Source organism: Musca vetustissima, unplaced genomic scaffold (genome assembly GCF_032173495.1).
Source record: "Musca vetustissima isolate MV318-11 ecotype Yass unplaced genomic scaffold, APGP_CSIRO_Mvet_v1 utg10841, whole genome shotgun sequence".
NCBI classification, from domain to species: domain Eukaryota; kingdom Metazoa; phylum Arthropoda; class Insecta; order Diptera; family Muscidae; genus Musca; species Musca vetustissima.
Genome location: NW_026883530.1, coordinates 86372 through 104904, shown reverse-complemented (window position 1 = coordinate 104904; position 18533 = coordinate 86372). Strand labels below are relative to the sequence as shown.

The 18533-nt window shown below is 34.0% G+C and overlaps 3 protein-coding genes across 3 annotated transcripts; 2 read left to right on the top strand and 1 right to left on the bottom strand.

The window, feature by feature from the left end:
* Positions 1 to 701: 701 nt before the first annotated feature.
* Positions 702 to 1177, bottom strand: LOC133330428 (larval cuticle protein 65Ag1-like). Its single transcript, XM_061538860.1, has 2 exons — positions 1033 to 1177; positions 702 to 895 (listed from the first exon to the last, which is right to left on the bottom strand). Exons 1-2 carry the CDS (start codon positions 1155 to 1157, stop codon positions 706 to 708), a joined length of 315 nt encoding a protein of 104 aa, XP_061394844.1. The 5' UTR covers positions 1158 to 1177; the 3' UTR covers positions 702 to 705.
* An 11283-nt stretch (positions 1178 to 12460) lies between these two features.
* On the top strand, positions 12461 to 12886 carry LOC133330465 (larval cuticle protein 65Ag1-like). Its single transcript, XM_061538903.1, has 2 exons — positions 12461 to 12573; positions 12688 to 12886. The coding sequence occupies exons 1-2, from the start codon at positions 12461 to 12463 to the stop codon at positions 12884 to 12886; spliced, it is 312 nt and encodes a 103-aa protein (XP_061394887.1).
* A 3664-nt stretch (positions 12887 to 16550) lies between these two features.
* LOC133330450 (larval cuticle protein 65Ag1-like) lies at positions 16551 to 16979 on the top strand. The gene is made up of 2 exons (XM_061538885.1): positions 16551 to 16663; positions 16781 to 16979. Exons 1-2 carry the CDS (start codon positions 16551 to 16553, stop codon positions 16977 to 16979), a joined length of 312 nt encoding a protein of 103 aa, XP_061394869.1.
* Positions 16980 to 18533: the final 1554 nt, after the last annotated feature.

Below are 18533 nucleotides of genomic sequence, written 5' to 3'. Positions count from 1 at the left end.
GGTACATCTATCCCACACTCCATCCGTTGCCCGCACCCCAAGTTAAAGAGTTCTAGCTCTACCATTACGCAAATACAAATGGCACCATATTAAGTACTTTTCATGATTTTCTAATACGAATTTTCAAAAACCCAACACTTACACCAAATTTCAAGATCCTAGCGTTACAGTACGTTTACATCTAACCGGATTTCGTTAGCCCAGTGGGTTTCAATTGCCAATTCCTTTGCATATATGTCAAATAAATTCTCATAAAGTAGGTTAACCTGGTAAAAAGTTCTAATGTATATGCCCTTTTAGGCGTGTGTTCTGGACGTTGATAAATCGTTAAGTCAGTCAATCACTTTATTTTTGTACTAATATAGATACGTTATGGGGTCTTGCAAAGGAATGCTAAACCTTATGTTGCTGTCTGAAAATGTACACTTGTAATTGTTGTAGTATTTAAAAATATCCCCTTCCCAGTCCAATTGTTGTAATAGAAATAAATTATTTCTCAAAAATCAAAATCCATTATTAAATTTTCTTTCAATTACGATCACATTTATTTGATTCAATTCGAACAATTACAAAATTTACAACTACAATTAAAAGAAATTATACAATTTTAAAGAAACTAAACCTAGTTAACACAAAAAATAATAAAAAAAAATCAGTGAGCATTTACTTTAGTGAGGTGGTTGTTACGACGAGGTGACTGTGTCTTTACAAACGTGGCAAATGATCACCTTCGGGTTGGAAACCATTTTCATCAGCCAAATAGGTAACGGTATACTGTTGGCCATCATCGCCAACATATGAGAAGGAGCCGCGTACAACAATGGCTTCATGATCGGTGCCAATGTCCTTCAACTGACCTTCTTCCTGATGTGTTTTGCCATCACTGGTTTCAACGCTGTTATAAATAAAAGAGAGAGAAAGGAAACCAATGAAAAGGCATGTTTGAAGATGAGGCAACCAGTTGGTTTATTTTAACCTTGGCCCACTGAACCAATTGTTGGCAAAAACCAGTTATTTTAAATTAACACTTACGCAAACTTGTATCCCTCAGGTTGTACATCCGAATCGTAACGCAATACCTGGGCCTCTTGTTGTGGTGGAGCAGCCAAGGCACAGGCGAACATGGCAACAAACAAAATGGCAACGGAGTATTTCATGGTGCTGGTGGTGTGATTTGGTTGGAGTTCAGGAAAAACTTTGTAAATAGCGAAAAATCCGTTAAGAAATTGGCAAACGAAGATGAGACTGCAGCTGATTTTTGGCTGTTAACCGTGCAAGTACCAAACAATTAATGTTAACTACAGCATCTCATTACCGGCATTTTATACATAATCCCACCAGACATAAGCAATTGTCCAGCCTCAGTTATTTGGCTGATGCTCTTGTTGTTTTTGTTTTTTGGAATTTTTTGCATGGTACTCTGAAACAAGTACCATTTCTGGTTTACCAATACATTGAAGTGAGAAAAGGGATTGTTCCTCCAAAAAATACAAAAATTGTTAATAAAGTGTATGGACATATGACACAGTGTGGGTTTGATGCGACCATGAATGGTTGGATGGTTGTATCGAATGCAAAAGAACATCAACTTGGTGATGAGGTTTGATCATTTTTGTTTTCGTTATGATGATATTTACAGCTACAAGTAAATTCCATTTAATTGAACAAATAAAAAAAATTGTATGAACAGTGGTTTGTTTTTCAGTATTTTATAGTACCCTGTACCACACTGTGGTACAGGGTACTATGTCTTTGGGCATATTTTTGTAACAGGAAACGAGATAGACACATGGTTCTGTTTGAGAATATGCATAGAATCACTTTCTAAGTCGATTTATGCATGTCCGTCCGTCTGTTGGTGTTAAATTGTAAACAAAGTACAGATCGCATTTATAATCCGATTTGAATGAATTTGGTACAGCTTATTTGTTTGTCCCAAGGACGAACCCTATTGAAATTGGGGGAAATCGGTTCAGATTTAGATATATCTCGCATATATATTTTCGTCCGATTTTACGTAAATGGTGCAAAAAAGACCCTATATATCACGAAATTTCGCATAGCGTACTGAATTGAGTCTAGAATGATGTGTACCAAGTTTTGTGAAAATTGGTTCAGATTTAGATATAGCTCGCATATATATTTTCGTCCGATTTAATTTAAATGGTGCACCAAAGTCCCTATATATCTTTCGATTTGCACGAAAGTTAGCACATCGTACTGGATTAAGCCTAAAATTATGTGTGCTAAGTTTCGTGGAAATCGGTTCAGATTTAGGTATAGCTCCCATATATATTTTCGTCCGATTAAGGGTAAATGGGGCACCAAAGTCCCTATATATCTTTCGATTTGCACGAAATTTGGCATAGCTTACTGAATTGAGTCTAGAATGATGTGTGCTAAGTTGCGTAAAAATCGGTTCAGATTTAGATATAGCTCCCGTATATATATTCGTCCAATTTTATGTAATTGGTGCACCAATGTCCCTATATATCATTCGATTTGCACGAAATTTGGCACAGCGTACTGAATTTGTTCTCGAATGATGTGTGTTAACTTTCCTTAAAATCCGTCCAGATTTAGATATAGCTCACATATATATATTCGTCGGATTTTATGTAATTGGAACACCAATGTCCCTATATATCATTCGATTTGCACGACATTTGGCATAGCGTACTGAATTGAGTCTACAATGATGTGTGCTAAGTTTCGTGAAAATCGGTTCAGATTTAGATATAGCTCCCATATATTTTCGTCCGATTTTATGTAAATGGTGCACCGAAGTCCATATATATCTTTCGATTTGCACGAAATTTGGCATAGCGCAAGGTGGGTCCAATCGGCACTACGTACTGAAGTTACTATAACATAACGTGTGGCAAGTATAGTTGAAATCGGTTTAGATTTAGATATATCTATGTCCGATTTTAAGTAAATGGTTCACCAAAGACCCAAATGGAGGCCGAGTTACACAACATTTTGAAAAACGTACTGAAGTTAATATAACCTAGCGTGTGAAAAGTTTCATATATATATATTATACAAGACCCTTGCCAAATATTCCCTTCCACTAAAATTTTTCCAAAAATCAACGAGTACCTTTTAATTTTGATTTTTTCCAGGCCCTATTGGCAGCATGAATTTGTTAAATATATTTTTTCAAAGGCCCGAAAAAATAACATTTTTAGAAGTACCTACTCAGGGTTTTATATTAAGTTAGGCTTTTTAAACAAGATTATTTTCTGATTTTTTTTTTTAATTTTAGTTAATTTTTTCCCAGGGCATCCGTACTAGTTATGCCGCCCCACTGTATGTATGTACATTGCAGCCAACAATTGATTGTACATACGATCGATTGATAATACCAAAAATAAAACTTGTTTTCATTTTCATCTTCTTCATTCATGGCTGTAATACCACAATATCGGCGGATCGGTAGTGTCATCTTCTGCTTCTTCTTTATCATCATAATCTTGTGGTTTGGATTAAGCAAAAAGTGTAAAAATCGAAAACAAAACCAAAATCACAAAAAAACGCCAAGTTTTTTTTGGCTAATTTTTTACTGCTTTTTAATGGTTTCAGATGATTGGTGTTGAGGTAGGTTGAGGGGGGAATACCAAAGTTTGCATTTGTCTGCTGTTTGTGTGTCAAGTTCAATTTAATTTCTTATTTAATTAAGGCGTGGCCCTGGCAAGATACATACCAGACGTACATGCATACCCATAACATCCATCAAACAATGTTTGTTGTCCATCAATATGAAACACAAAAAATTATAAAAACCACAACAACAACAACAAAGACCAACACAACATATTGCAGTTCCAGCAATCTCTGGCGGCTTCTGTTATTTATTTTTGATTAGCACTCTTGGGGTGCGCTTTCGTTTGTTGTTCATTTGATTAGGTATACAAAAAAATCTACACTTATCTCTGTATGTTTGAGAGCTTGATGCTCGATCTCATTTTCACCTAACTAATGTGCGGGTGGGAAGTGTAAACACTTCACGTTGCCACTGGAAATCATCAAAGCGTGTATAGCTGCAATATTTGTATGCTTGTATATATTTGAGTTTAGCTATTGACTGATTTATTGATTCTGTATCGGTCAGACGAAATGGGTGCTCAAAAATCTTGTAATAGTTTTGATAAATAGTTATTTTAAAACTATTTTTAACTAGTAAACGGAACAGTGTGGTTAGATGGCACTGGCATTATGATACCCTACACAACTTCCAAGGAGTGAAATCTTGAGCCTGTGTAAAATTCCAGGAGTGAACATATTCGCCATAATATGCACATTTTTATCACTTTTCACACCAAAGTCTTGGTTCATGTGACCGGTTCTTTATCGAACAATTATCTTCAAAAGAGTCATGGTTATTCAAAGTAATTTTTAATATTACAAAAAAATAATAGTAATTATAATAATAACCATGGTTCTGAATTTAAAAAAATCCAAACTAAGGGTTTGTGAACTTTTGTGTTTTAGAAAAAAATCGGTGCTGAGTGTTTGTGAATTTAATTCTATAGAAAAATAGGTCCAGATTTGTGATTTTGTTTTGTAGAAAAATAGCACCTCTGGGTCTTTGAATGGAACCTGAGGGTCTGTGTTTTTTTTTTTATTGGAAAAATTACAACTGAGGGACTGTGAATTTTTTCCTGAGGGGCTATGAATTTATTTCTATAGAAAAATAGGACCTGAGGGTCTGTATTTTTTTTCTGTAGAAAAAATGGCACCTAAGGGTCTGTGATTTTGTTATACCCTTCACCACACTGAGTTACAGGGTATTATTTCTTTGTGCATTTGTTTGTCGAAATAGACCCATGGTTCCTTTCGAGAAAATGCATAGAATCACTTTCTGAATCGATTTATGCATGTCCGTCTGTCCGTCCGTCCATGTATTTTTGTGAACAAAGTACAAGTCGCATTTATTATCCGATTTGGATGAAATATGCCACAGGTCATTTATTTGGCCCAAGGACGAATCCCATTGAAATTGGGGAAAATTGGTTCAGATTTAGATATAGCTCCCATATATATGTTCGTCCGATTTTATGTATATGGTGCAGCAAACTCCCAAAATTTGTTCGATTGGCACAAAATTTTGCACAGAGTACTTAATTATGTCTAGACTGATATACGCCAAGTTTTTTTTTTGAAATCGGTTCAGATTTAGATATAGCTCCCATATATAGCTTCGTCCGATGATGATGATGCCCCAAACTCCCAATATTTTTTCGATTGGGACAAAATTTTGTACAGTGCACTGAATCAGGCCCGTTTTAATGTATGCGAAATTTTGTTGGAATCGGTTAAGATTTTTATATAGCTCCCATATATAGTTTCGTCCGATTTTATGCAAATGATGTACCAAACTCCCAATATTTGTGCCATTGAGAAAAAAATTTTGCACAAAGTACTGAATTAGGTCTAGACAGATGTGTGTCAAGTTTTATTGAAATCGGTTCAGATTTAGATATAGTTTCGTCCGATTTTATGTGAATGGTGCACTAAAATCCCAATATTTATTCGATTGAGACAAAATTTTGCACAGTGTACTGAATTAAGTCTAGACTAATGTATACGAAATTTTGTTGAAATTGTTTTCGGTTTTGTCCGATTTTTTGCGAAAGATGCATTAAACTCCCAATATTTGTCCGATTGAGAAAAAAATTTTGCACTGAGTACTGAATCAGTTCTAGACAGATGTGTGCCAAGTTTTATTGAAATCGGTTCAGATTTAGATATAGCTCCCATATATAGTTTCTCCCGATTTTTTAATATCTATATATTAGCATCTCTTGTATGTATATAAAGTGGTGAAGGGTATCATATAGTCGGTCCCGTCCGACTTTTGAACTTTCCTTACTGGTTTTCTATTGGAAAAATGGCATCTGAGGGACAGTGATTTTTTTTTCTATAAAAAAAATTGGGACCTAAGGGTCGGTCTGTAAAACAATGGATCACATGGTTTGAAGATTTTTTTCTATAGAAAAAATGGAACCCGACGGTCTGCATTTTTTGTGTATTTTAAAAAATGGGACTTTGGGTCTATGAATTGTTTCTATAGAAACAGGAATAGGACTTGGGGGTCAGTGATTTTTTTCAATAAAGTAAATTTGATCTATAGAAAAATATGACTTTTTGGGATGATATTTGTTCTACAGAAAAAAATGGGACCTGAGGGTTTTTGAATTTTTCTATAGAATCAGAAATAGAAATTGGGGGTCTGTGATGTTTTTCTTTATGACCCGGACCTGAAGGCCTGTGTACTTGATGGTCTGTAATTTTTTTATAGAAAAAATGTGATCTGAAGGTCTATGAATTTCTATAGAAACAGAAATAGGACCTGGGGTCTGTGATTTTTTTATGAAAAATGGGTCTGTGAATTGTATTTTTTTCTATAAAAATAGGATCTGAGGGTCTGTATATTATAGTATTAGAAGGTCAGTGAATTTTATAGAAAACATGGGACCTTGGGATCTGAGGGTCTGTATATTATAGTACTAGAAGTTCAGTGAATTTTATAAAAAAATGGGACCTTTGGGTCTGTGATTTTTTTATATAAAAATGGCACCTGAAGTTCTGTGAATTTTTCTATAGAAAATAATTGTACCGAATTCAACAGAAAACAATGTCAGACCCAAATCAAATACTTTTTTTAGTTTCAGTCTAGTGAAAATATTTTTTTAATTCACATATGAGATTGTCTTTTAAAAATTATTTTTTTATTCCACATTTGTAATAGACGATAAGGCAACACTATTTTTAAATCCCCAATTGTGATAAACCAAAAAAAACATTTTATAAAAATCCACGCTGGTGATAGTTTTTTAAAAAAATATTTCCTTCAAATCAGTACTTGTTATAGTCTTTAACAAATACTGTTTAAAATTTCATAATATATTCTTATTTCAGGCTAGAACTTCAATTTTGTTTTGTTATAGTCTCTAAAAAATATATTTTTTTAATTCACACTTTTGATAGTCCCTCATTTAATTAAATTTCCTTCAACAATTTTTAAACGTTTTCTCATCAATCACAATTTCAGCGAGACCTTCAAAATCAATTACATTGTAAAATATATTTAATATTTTACGAAAATATAAATTCTTGAATACTAAAATGCTCAGTAGTACATTTCCAGTTTCATTAAATGGAAATCCATCCATCAATCAGTATTTTTTGTGTGTTTCTACGGAAATTGTCAATAATATAAATAGCTCTGTCCTTTTAAAAAAAGTTGATTGGCCTGACCCTCATTTAAAAAATGATTTTTTTTTGTTTACCTTACCGCTGTCCACCCTGACATGTCGTAGAAATATTTTTCATATATGTTATTTCCAGTTTCCTGAAATATATTTCGAACTAAACTTTATTAAAACAAGTATTTTAATATGCTTGAAAATTGGTGAATCGCTGCTGAAAGACACATTCACACATTGGCAAGTAAGAGACACAATTCAAATTTCATAGTAATACTATTATTATTACGAAAATAAAATTTATAAGATGCGACAAAAGCATTAAAATGACACTTTAAATTCAGCAATGATATAAATTTAAATTTTGTTTTTGATAGCTATCTATAATAGTATTGAAATTATTGGAAATTTTGCAAATCAATTTTTGTAAAAGACAAATTGATTATTAGTTGATTATAGTGAGGTGATGTTGTGACGCAAACGAAAGACTTAAGACACGAGCGTGAAATATTAAAAAGAATAAATAATGTTGTGATAAAAGCAAAGGTGTCAAAATATTTTTTTTCAAGAATAATTTCTAGAGGATTTTTAGAGAATATTTTGTGAGGGAGTATTAAGGCGTTTTCTAATAACAATTAAGGAGTGAATGTTTAAGAATAATTAAGGAGTAAATGTTTAAAAGATTATTTTCTTTAGGGCTTATATGAACGTGAATATTTAAAAATAATATTTTTTAGGGCCTATAAAGGGGTAGACTTTAATTTTTTTGAACGGCTATTAAGGCGGTGATTTTTATAAGAATATTTTTGAGGGACTATTAAGGTTTGGATTTTTAAAAGAATATTTTTTGAGCGACAATTAAGGCGTGGATTTTTAAAAGAATATTTTTTGAGCCGATTGGAGGACTATTATTTTTTTTGTCTGTTGCGCCTATTAAGGCGTTGATATTTATAAATTACTTTTTGATAGACTCTTACAGGCGTGGATTTAAAATAAATATTTTTATGATTTTTTGTAAAAAAACACATACACAACGTATGAATACATATTTCAAGTGAATAGGTGGGGGACTTTGCGGTTTGAAATGTCAATGACGTTGATGATTAAGAAAACCACCTTGTCTATTTAAGACACACCTAATCATCAAATATGATGATATATGATGATAAGTTACACTAGATTACAAAAAATATTTTGAATAATACTAAATTTTGTAATTAAAGAATTAAAAATGTAGATAAGCTCGACGAGGGCTGGAATTTTTATACTCGTCACCATGAGTTGGAAATTTAAATGGAAAATTGGTCTACGCCAAAATGCAGACACTTGTTAATACAAGAATGTGACTAGGTTGGAAAATGCGATTAGCGTCAAAATGCAGGACATGTATATGGGGCTATGCATAAAGATTGACGGAGGTATATAATTTTTGTTATGAAGATTAAATTAGAGCCAAATTGATAGGAAAATGTACCAAAAATTCTCAAAATACCGAAAATAATAAATTACAGCCAATTGAAAAACGTGTCCAAATGACAAAAAAACAAAACAAAGAGAAAAGTCGGACGTGTTGACTATATAATACCCTTCACCACTTTGGGTTGGACGTCGATCAGTAAAATGAAGGATCAGTAAAATGAAATTGGACCCATAAACATGTCTTTCCGCTACCTATACTAAATTTTTCATTTGGTCAGATATAGAATTCCTTACAATCCTTAGAATTCCTTACAATCCGACTCCGGTTGATTATTTGGATACATATCTGATAAACTTAAAATCGGACGGAAATATATCGAAATCTTAGCCGATTTAATCGAAAATTGTCACAGAATCTTCATTTACTTAAAATCGGGAGAAAATATGTATGGTAGCTCTATCCAAATTTGAACCCATTTCAATAAAATTTCGCAACCACCTGTGAAGTTTGGTGCAGCATTTATATCTAACTTCTTGGTTATACTATGTGGACTTTGGTCCACCATTTACATTAAATCGGACGAAAATATATATGGGAGATATTTTGACTTAATTCAGTACGCTATGCCCAAATTTCATGCAAATCGAAAGATATATAGAGACTTTGGTACACCATTTACCTTAAATCGGACGAAAATATATATGGGAGCTATATCTAAATCTGAACCGATTTTCTCGAAACTTAACACACATCATTCTAGACTTTATTCAATACGCTATGCAAATCAAAAGATATATAGGGACTTTGGTACACCATTTACCTTAAGTAGGACGAAATTATATATGGTACATATACCTAAATCTGAACCGATTTTCTCGAAACTTAACATACATCATTCAGGACTTTATTCAGTACACTATGCCAAATTCCGTGCAAATAGAAAAATATATAGGGACTTTGGTACACCATTTACCTTAAATCGGGAGCTATACCTAAATCTGGACCGATTTTCAGGAAACTTAACACACATCATTCTAACCTAATTCATTACGCTGTGCCAAATTTCGTGCAAATCAAAAGATATATAGGGACTTTGGTGCACCATTTACATTAAATCGGACGAAAATATATATGGGAGCTATATCTAAATCGGAACCGATTTCATTCTAGACTTTATTCAGTACGCTATGCCAAATTTCGTGCAAATCGAAAGATATATAGGGACTTTTGTACAACATGTACCTTAAATCGAACGAAAATATATATGGAAGCTATATCTAAATCGGAACCGATTTTCACGAAACTTAGCACACATGATTCTAGGCTTAATTCAGTACGCTGTGCCAAATTTCGTGCAAATCAAAAGATATATAGGGACTTTGGTGCCCCATTTACATTAAATCGGACGAAAATATATATAGGAGCTATATCTAAATCGGAACCGATTTTCACGAAACCTAACACACATTTTTCAAGACTTTATTCAGTACGCTGTGCCAAATTTCGTGCAAATCGAAAGATATATAGGGACTTTGGTGCACCATTTACAAAAAAATCGGACGAAAATATATATGGGAGCTATATCTAAATCTGAACCGATTTTTAGCAAACTTAACACACATCATTCTAGACTTGAAATATTAGGCTGTGCCAAATTTCGTGCATATCGAAAGATATATAGGGGCTTTTTACATTAAATCGGGCGAATATATATATATATATGGGAGCTATATCTAAATCTGAACCGATTTTTCCCAATTTCAATAAGGTTCGTCCTTGGGCCAAAAAAGTGGCATATGCCAAATTTCATCAAATTCGGATGATAAATGAGACCTGTACTTTGTTTACAATTTAACATGGACAGACAGACCGACTGACTGACTTACGGACGGACATGCATAATCGACTCAGAAAGTGATTCTATGCATATTCTCAAAAGCAACCATGTGTCTATCTCGTTTCCTTTTGCCTGTTACAAACATATGCATAAAGACATAATACCCTGTACCATAGAGTGGTGAAGGGTATAAACAATGAGCGGATCGGTATAGTCGGACGGGACCGTCTAGCCATAAGATTCAAATGTTGTTATTTTACGCACAAAAGTATTGACACATTTGACCCGCTAAATATTTAGCGATGAAAACAGCCATTCTAATTTGTTGGCCAAGTATCCTTCCCTGGCTTATAATAGTGGCATCTAGAGCGACTATAAAATCAGAAAAAAATAAACATTTCAGTCTATATCATCCCGCCTTTGGTCATAACCGGAACTTCATGTAAAAATTTAAAGGTAATGGTTATACTAAATAATATCAGATTAAGTACAACTTCCCCAAATGGTATACTAACTAAAAGGTGGGTCTAGTACCAATATTTGGCGGAGTTACAAACTCTAGAGTTTGCACAAATCGATAATATTCTAACAACATAGTTGTATAGGGTATAATTACAGCCAATTTGTGTGGAAAGCCGGAACAAGTCTACAGTTTTACAGTATGTAGTCCTCGTTGAGCTGATTACAGTGATATATATTTTACGTGGGGGAAATGCATACTTCCCGAGATATGGGCTTTGAAAGTTCGTAGCATATCTTGATTACAACGGCCGTTTTACTAATGCCACAAAGGCAATATGGGTACAAAGGCAATATGTGTATCATTTCAAAGCGATCCGAGTGGAGCCCCTAAACTAGACTTAAGCCATATATGTTTTTCTTTCTATTAATAAACTTACTTATAGTTTTTTGTTGACTAGTGTATTATTAAAGAAGTGTTCATAAATCATTTGATATGTCTGGTGCGACTATATGTCCCATACATATACACACACACACACCTACCATGGCGGAAATTCCAAACAATTAACTGCACAACTACTTCCGAAGTGAGTAAATTGTTTGGATTTGGTGTCTAGGAATGCAGATCTATAATCAGCAATTTATTAGAAATAAAGATGATGATGTAGAAGAAGAAGATGTGCGCACGCAACTTAATGTCAAGTATATGGAACAGTTGCGGCACAGTTGTAGTGAACGAAATTTCACCTTGGAAAAAGATTTTTTTTCAAAAACAGTAGCATTGCAGACGGCGATTTTAAAAACCAATTATTATTTGAGGTACTCAAGAATATTTTTTGAGGGATTAATAGAACCACACGGGTGGATTTTTAGAGCATATTTAATGTGATCAATAGAGCAATTTTTAACAATACTTTTTTTAGGGAAATTTAACAGCTACCTTAAGTTGTATATATATATATATATATATATATTTTTTTAGAAGAATATCTTTGATATGATCAATAAGGTGTATTTATAAAGCTGAGCTATAACACGAACATTGTTTAAGAGATCAGTAGGAGCATTAAAAAATTATTTAATTTTAATAAGATAAAAATCAAATTGAGCGCCCCTAACGCGTTATTTATATCATTAACATAAACAACAATATATATATTATATCCCATAATCGAATGACGTCAACGTCAACCTGATCAACATATCACATTTTCATAATCATACAATTTATAGATGCTAACAACGGCGCCCGCAACGCAACCAATTAAAATTCCGAATATGGCGTATTTTTAAAATATTCTAAGTTTTTTCTTTAATTTGTTTGGTTTGTTTTTAGGGCTGATGATGACTTACAAAAAGGTTTTGTTGTTCTTTCTTTTTTTAGTTTTGATAAATCTTTTAGATCATCTTTGAAATTAATACAAAAAAAAATAATACAAAAACTATTTCACATCACTGAATTGGTATAAATTGTAAACGCCACTCGTCGAGTGGTATCACTCAGCTGTAGTAACTCAACAAACCGACACCATGAAATTCATCATTGTCTTCGCTGCTCTCTTCGCCTTGGCTTTGGCCGCCCCCGCTGATGTTGAAATTGTCAGAAGCGAATCTGAAGTTGGTCCTGAATCTTTCAAATATGTGTAAGTAGTGAAAAAATAGATTAACAATGAAATAAATAATAATTATAATTAAAACAATTTACTCAATAAAATTGGCGTATTTTACTAATGATATTTGTTCTTTCCTTCCAACAGTTCCGAAACCAGTGATGGCAGCCAAGTTCAAGCTGAAGGTGTATTGAAAAATGTTGGTACTGAAGTCGAAGCCCTTGCTGTCAGTGGTTCCTACTCCTTCGTTGCTGATGATGGTCAAACCTACACCGTCACCTATGTTGCCGATGAAAATGGTTTCCAACCCCAAGGCGCCCATTTGCCCGTTGCCCCTGAAGCCTAAGTTGTGATTGTTATTTAATTAGTTAATAAAAAACTGTTTTGTTTTTAACAAAAAATTCGATTTGTTATTTTACTAAATATTGGAGTTATATAAGAAAAGCGGATATTTTTTAAAGGCTAACACAAATTGGGGAATAGTTTGAAATTTTTTTTACATAGGAATATTTTTTAATGACCATTTCAAGATTGTAAATTTTTAAAGATCATCAAGGACCATTACAGTCGTAGGTAGAATATTTTCAGGAAACATTGATTTTTGAAGAATATTTGTTTGCGACCGTTTTTGTTTTCATGAAATACTTCTTGAGATACCATTGCAGGCGTAGAGATTGCAGATTGAGATCCCATTGCAGGGAACCCCCCCCCAATTCTTAATCTTAATTTTTCAAGATTTTCCATGGCCTTGTAAATCATTTTCCATGGGCTGCACATATATATTTTAAGATTTAAAAGAGAAGAAAAATAATTTACAAAAAATTTTTGTTATTGTTTTGTTGTTTTTTTTGTAATTAAAGAAAAGTCCTTATTTTTGATGGCGGGCATGATAACTCCTCACTGGAACATCGGAATCCGAAAATTCCAACGGTGTTAGAAAGTGTACATGTCTAGCTCTCGTATGAACTTGGATTATTGACTTCATTCTAAAATTAACAAAATGGCGGACCTTTGAAAAAATATTTTTGGAAAATCGCCGATTTTTTACCAAAAACAAAGTTAAAAAATAAGGAAGATCTTCACCGATTGACTTTATCCTACTTCATACGATAGCTATACACTCACAGAGAAACGTGTAAAAATTTGGAATCGATTGGGTTATTAGTTTTTGAGTTATCGTGCCCGCCATTCGAACGCGTTTAAAGTTTGAGAAGTCCTTCAGCCGTCACTTGATGCTGACACAATAAATCGGCTATATCTTCAAGAGTTCTTCAGATTTTCACTTGAAATGTTGTAGGGACATTCTTGAATTAGTGTAGATTCAAATTAAATCAAAAAAAAAAAAAATTGACCCCGAGAATGTGGGGGTCCCCTTAAACCATAGTAGGCATGGATTTTTTAAATTATATATTTTCAGGTATCATTACATGCGAAGATTTTTTTCATATCATTTTTCAGGAGTTTTTCCTAAAGAATATTTTTTAGAGACCATTAATGTTCTTTATTTCTATTTGAAGATTATTATTCAGGACCATTTCCTAAAATATTTTTTAGAGACCATTAACGTTCTGGATTTTTTGAAGAGTGTATTTCACGTATACTCATAAGCGTAGTTTCAAAGAACAACTAACACCACAAACGGAAATTATTTTATGGACATGTTTGAGATTATTTTCAAATTGGATGGACTTGGATTTTTTGGTTTAACATTTGTATGAAATCCAAAAAAGTGATTCTATGCATATTCTCAACAGAAGCCATTGGTCTACCTCTTTTCCTTTTGCCTGTTACAAACATATGCACAAAGACATAATACCCCGTACCACAGTGTGGTGAAGGGTATAAAAACAAAGACATTGTTTCGAAAATTGGTCTAGAAACTTTTACGTATAGAAAATTAAGCGGGACCATAGAAAGAGGGCTTTTGCAAATTTTCGGGGATAATTTTTTTCACCAGGAACCCGGAATTCAAAGTTACGGCATAATGCAGCTAACATTTCTAAAATACCAAAAATGAAGCGGGAACATTTGTATGGAAAATGTTCCAAATATATCCACTTTTGTTGGCGTTTTTTCAAAAGGTGAACATACACCGAAAAAATTATCTTCTTCGAATGCGATCTCCCAGATACATCGCTTGGGAATGTTACTAGAAATCTTCAAGGTATCCAAAATGGGGTGCGACCCTTCACAGATGAAGGGCCAGATGAAGGCTTGGCTATAGAGAACATTTTCTATAATAATCTTCTGAGAAACCGATACCCTTAGCTATTGCAAATTGCGAACAAATTAGTTTTTTTTTTATACCCTACACAACTATGTTGTCAGGGTATTATAGCTTTGTGCAGCCCCAAATATTTGTAACGCCGCGAAATATTGGTCCTAGACCCACCTTTAAGTATACCGATCTAGACATGTGTGTCCGTCCGTCCGTCCGTCTGTCCATTATAATTTGTAAACACGATGCAGGCCACAGTTATGGACCAATCTTCACGAAATTTTGCACGCAGGGTGGGTTGTGGCCAATGAAGACCCCTATTGTTTTTGGAAAAGATCAGTTAATATTTAGGGGATGAAATGGACTAAAAACTTTATTTTTGTCGGTTTTTCTGGTCGCTCCAGAGGTCACAATTATGACCCAAATACCGTGAATTTTTGCATGGAGAAGGGGATCGTGCCAAAGGATAAGCATGCCTGTTTTGATAAAGATCGGTCAATATTTAGCGGGTCAAATGTACCCTGACTTTTGTGTAAAAAATGACTAAATTTGTATCCTATAGCGTATAAATTTACCCCTGAAGGACATAGACCAGACGAGAGGTTGACCTTTAAATTAATACCAATTATATTGTTGTATGTGCTCGAATGTGGGAGTTAAACCTAAATATTTACAGGTATCTCCGTATTCGTATATTATATAGTAACCCATTATCACTCTAGAGATCGGAACTATAGCGCTGATCGCATTGAAATGTTACATAAGGTTCCAGTTATGGTCAAGGACAACGCTTATAATTTTCGGTGATGATCAGATAATAATTTTGGAATGAAGTGGACCGAAAACTGAATTTTTTGTGTTATTTTCCACAAATGAAAGCCGAACATCACAACACAACCCAGGGTGAAGGGATTTTGGACAATAGCTGTATTGAATACTCGTAATATCCGGAAAATATGTCAGTGTGAGGAAGGGGTGCTGTTTACCTCTAATCAGTAGGTCTATTCTGTAAATTTTAACAACATTCGATATTGTTTAAATTTCTTTTGTTATTGTAAAAAAACAAAACAACAAATGAAATTGTTGTAAAATAAACAATGTCGAATATTGATAAAAAGTTACAGAATAGGCCTACAGGTAAGAGGGTGCAATTATTACGAAATATTGCCCAGGCTCGGAATAAACATCCGCAGAAATCTCAGATGAGAATTTGGAGATGTTGCAAACGAAATCACAATTTGGTGGGGAACTGATATAAGGTGGGGAACTGACATAATTTTTACGGTTCTTTAAAAAACTATTTCTGAGCGTATGCACCAACAGTATAATAACGAATTTAACTGTATACATTCGAATGCCTACTGGTATTGAATGTTGTATTTTAAGATAGAAATTAAATAAGGAGGAATAAAAAATCAGAAAGACAATGAAATGACAACTGCCGGTGACGTCAATGAAACCTGATAGGTATTATGCATTTAAATAACCAAACTGTTTTATTTTTCTTCGTATCATCAACGTTTATTCGTCTCATTACCATGCCCTTAAAATAAACTAAACTATTGCCGTTTTATGCTTGGCAAATTCTGGTTTTGAAAACATGACGAAAATTGATACAATGATTTTAGTCGTTCTACTCATAGATTGGATTTACAAAACTAGTTAACTAGAAATATGAAATCCACCTTTGAAAATATGCAAAGTATTTAGAATCACATCAAATTGGTATAAATGCTAAACGCCACTCGTCGAATTGTATCACTCAACTGTAGTAACTCAACAAACCGACACCATGAAATTCATCATTGTTTTCGCTGCTCTCTTCGCTTTGGCTTTGGCCGCCCCCGCTGATGTTGAAATTGTCAGAAGCGAATCTGAAGTTGGTCCTGAATCATTCAAATATGTGTAAGTAGTGAATAAAGAAAATAAAAAATATGAATGAATATTCAAATTTAAATTAAACAAAATTACTCGATGTAGTTTTCGTATTTAACTAATTTGAATATTTCCTCCTTCCGACAGTTCCGAAACCAGTGATGGCAGCAAAACTGAAGCTGAAGGTAAATTGAACTACGTCGGTACCGAACAAGAAGCCATTGCTGTCCGTGGTTCCTACTCCTTCGTTGCTGATGATGGCCAAACCTACACCGTCACCTATGTTGCCGATGAAAATGGTTTCCAACCCCAAGGTGCCCATTTGCCCGTTGCCCCTGAAGCCTAAGTTGTCGTTGTTATTTAATTAGTTAATAAAAAAATGTTTTGTTTTTAACAAAAAATCGATGTGTTATTCTACTAAAGAAAATATAATTTGTATGGGGAATAGTTCCAGGATCCAATCAAGACTGAGTTATTTATAAACTATTACATAATTTTTAAAATATGTTTTTCAGGACCAAAACAAGTTAGCTATTAATTTAAATAATATTTTTTGGTACCATCACATGTTTAATGTTTTTAATTGAATTTTTAAGGAATATTTTTTCAGTAGGTTTCGTAAAGAATATTTGCAAAGGACCATTACTCTCACAACCCTCAATAAAGTTTCGGATAGCTCCCATATAATGGTGTGGGGTGTTTAGGGGTTTTCTGTGAGTGTCAGTCGGTGTTGCCGACAGATATATACCATCAGCCTATGGTTTGCGTTTGGTACCAGATGGCTTGGTAAAAATAATAATAGATTGTGCAAAGTTTGGTTCAAATCGAACATTCTATTCGCCTGATATTGGATGTATAAATATTGAAAATTCGTGGGGAGATACAAGAAGGAGTGGACCAATGGATCTCATCTTCGGACTTGATCTAGGTTTGGTAAAGAAAATAGGTTGTACAAAGTTTGGTTAAAATCGGAGAGACAGGCAGGCGGGTGTTTGTAAATCGACTCCAAATTATCTGAAATAGATTTGGTCCAAAGAGACATGGGGTATAAAACCAATATTTCGATGAGACACATAATGCATAAGGTTGAGGATATAAACATGATCAATATCGATTAACATCTGTGGTATTTTGAGAATTTTAGACGCATTCCCCACCAAATTAGCTGTAAATTGGAACTCTGGGTTTTCTAGTTAAAACCAGTGAGCGGAGGAGTATAGTCGGACGGGGCCGACCATATGGTACCCTACACAACTTCCACGATGATATAACTGTCTGTAGTTCTATATTCTGAGCTTGGGCAATATTTCGCGATATTTGCACACTCTTGACCGATTAGAGGTCAACAAATATTACTAATATTCTGTACAGATTCCCTTCACCGTGGGTTGTGTTGTGATGTTCGGCTTTCAATTGTGGCCTACAGATCGACTCGAAAAAAACACAAAAAAAAATTTTCGGTCGAATTCATCAAGGCGTTGTCCCTGACCATACCTGCATCCTCATGAAAAATTTCAAAGCAATCAGAGCTATATTTCCGCCCTCTAGTGTGGTAATTGGTATCAATTTAAAGTTCAACCACTCCTCTTGGATATAATGTTAACTTCTGGGCTCAATGTCAGAGGCAAATATATACACCATAGAATACACATTTTGTAATTTTTCACACAAAAGTCAGGGTTCATTTGACCCGCTAAATATTGGCCGATCTTTATCACAACAGGCATGCTTATTCTTTGAACCGATCCCCTACTTCAAAGGCCATAAGTGCGGCCTCTGAAGCGACCAGAAAAATCGAGAAAAATTTAGTATTTTGCCCATTTCAACCCCTAAATATTAACCGATCTTTACCAAAAACAATAGGGGTCTTCATTGGCCAGAACCCATCCTACGTGCAAAA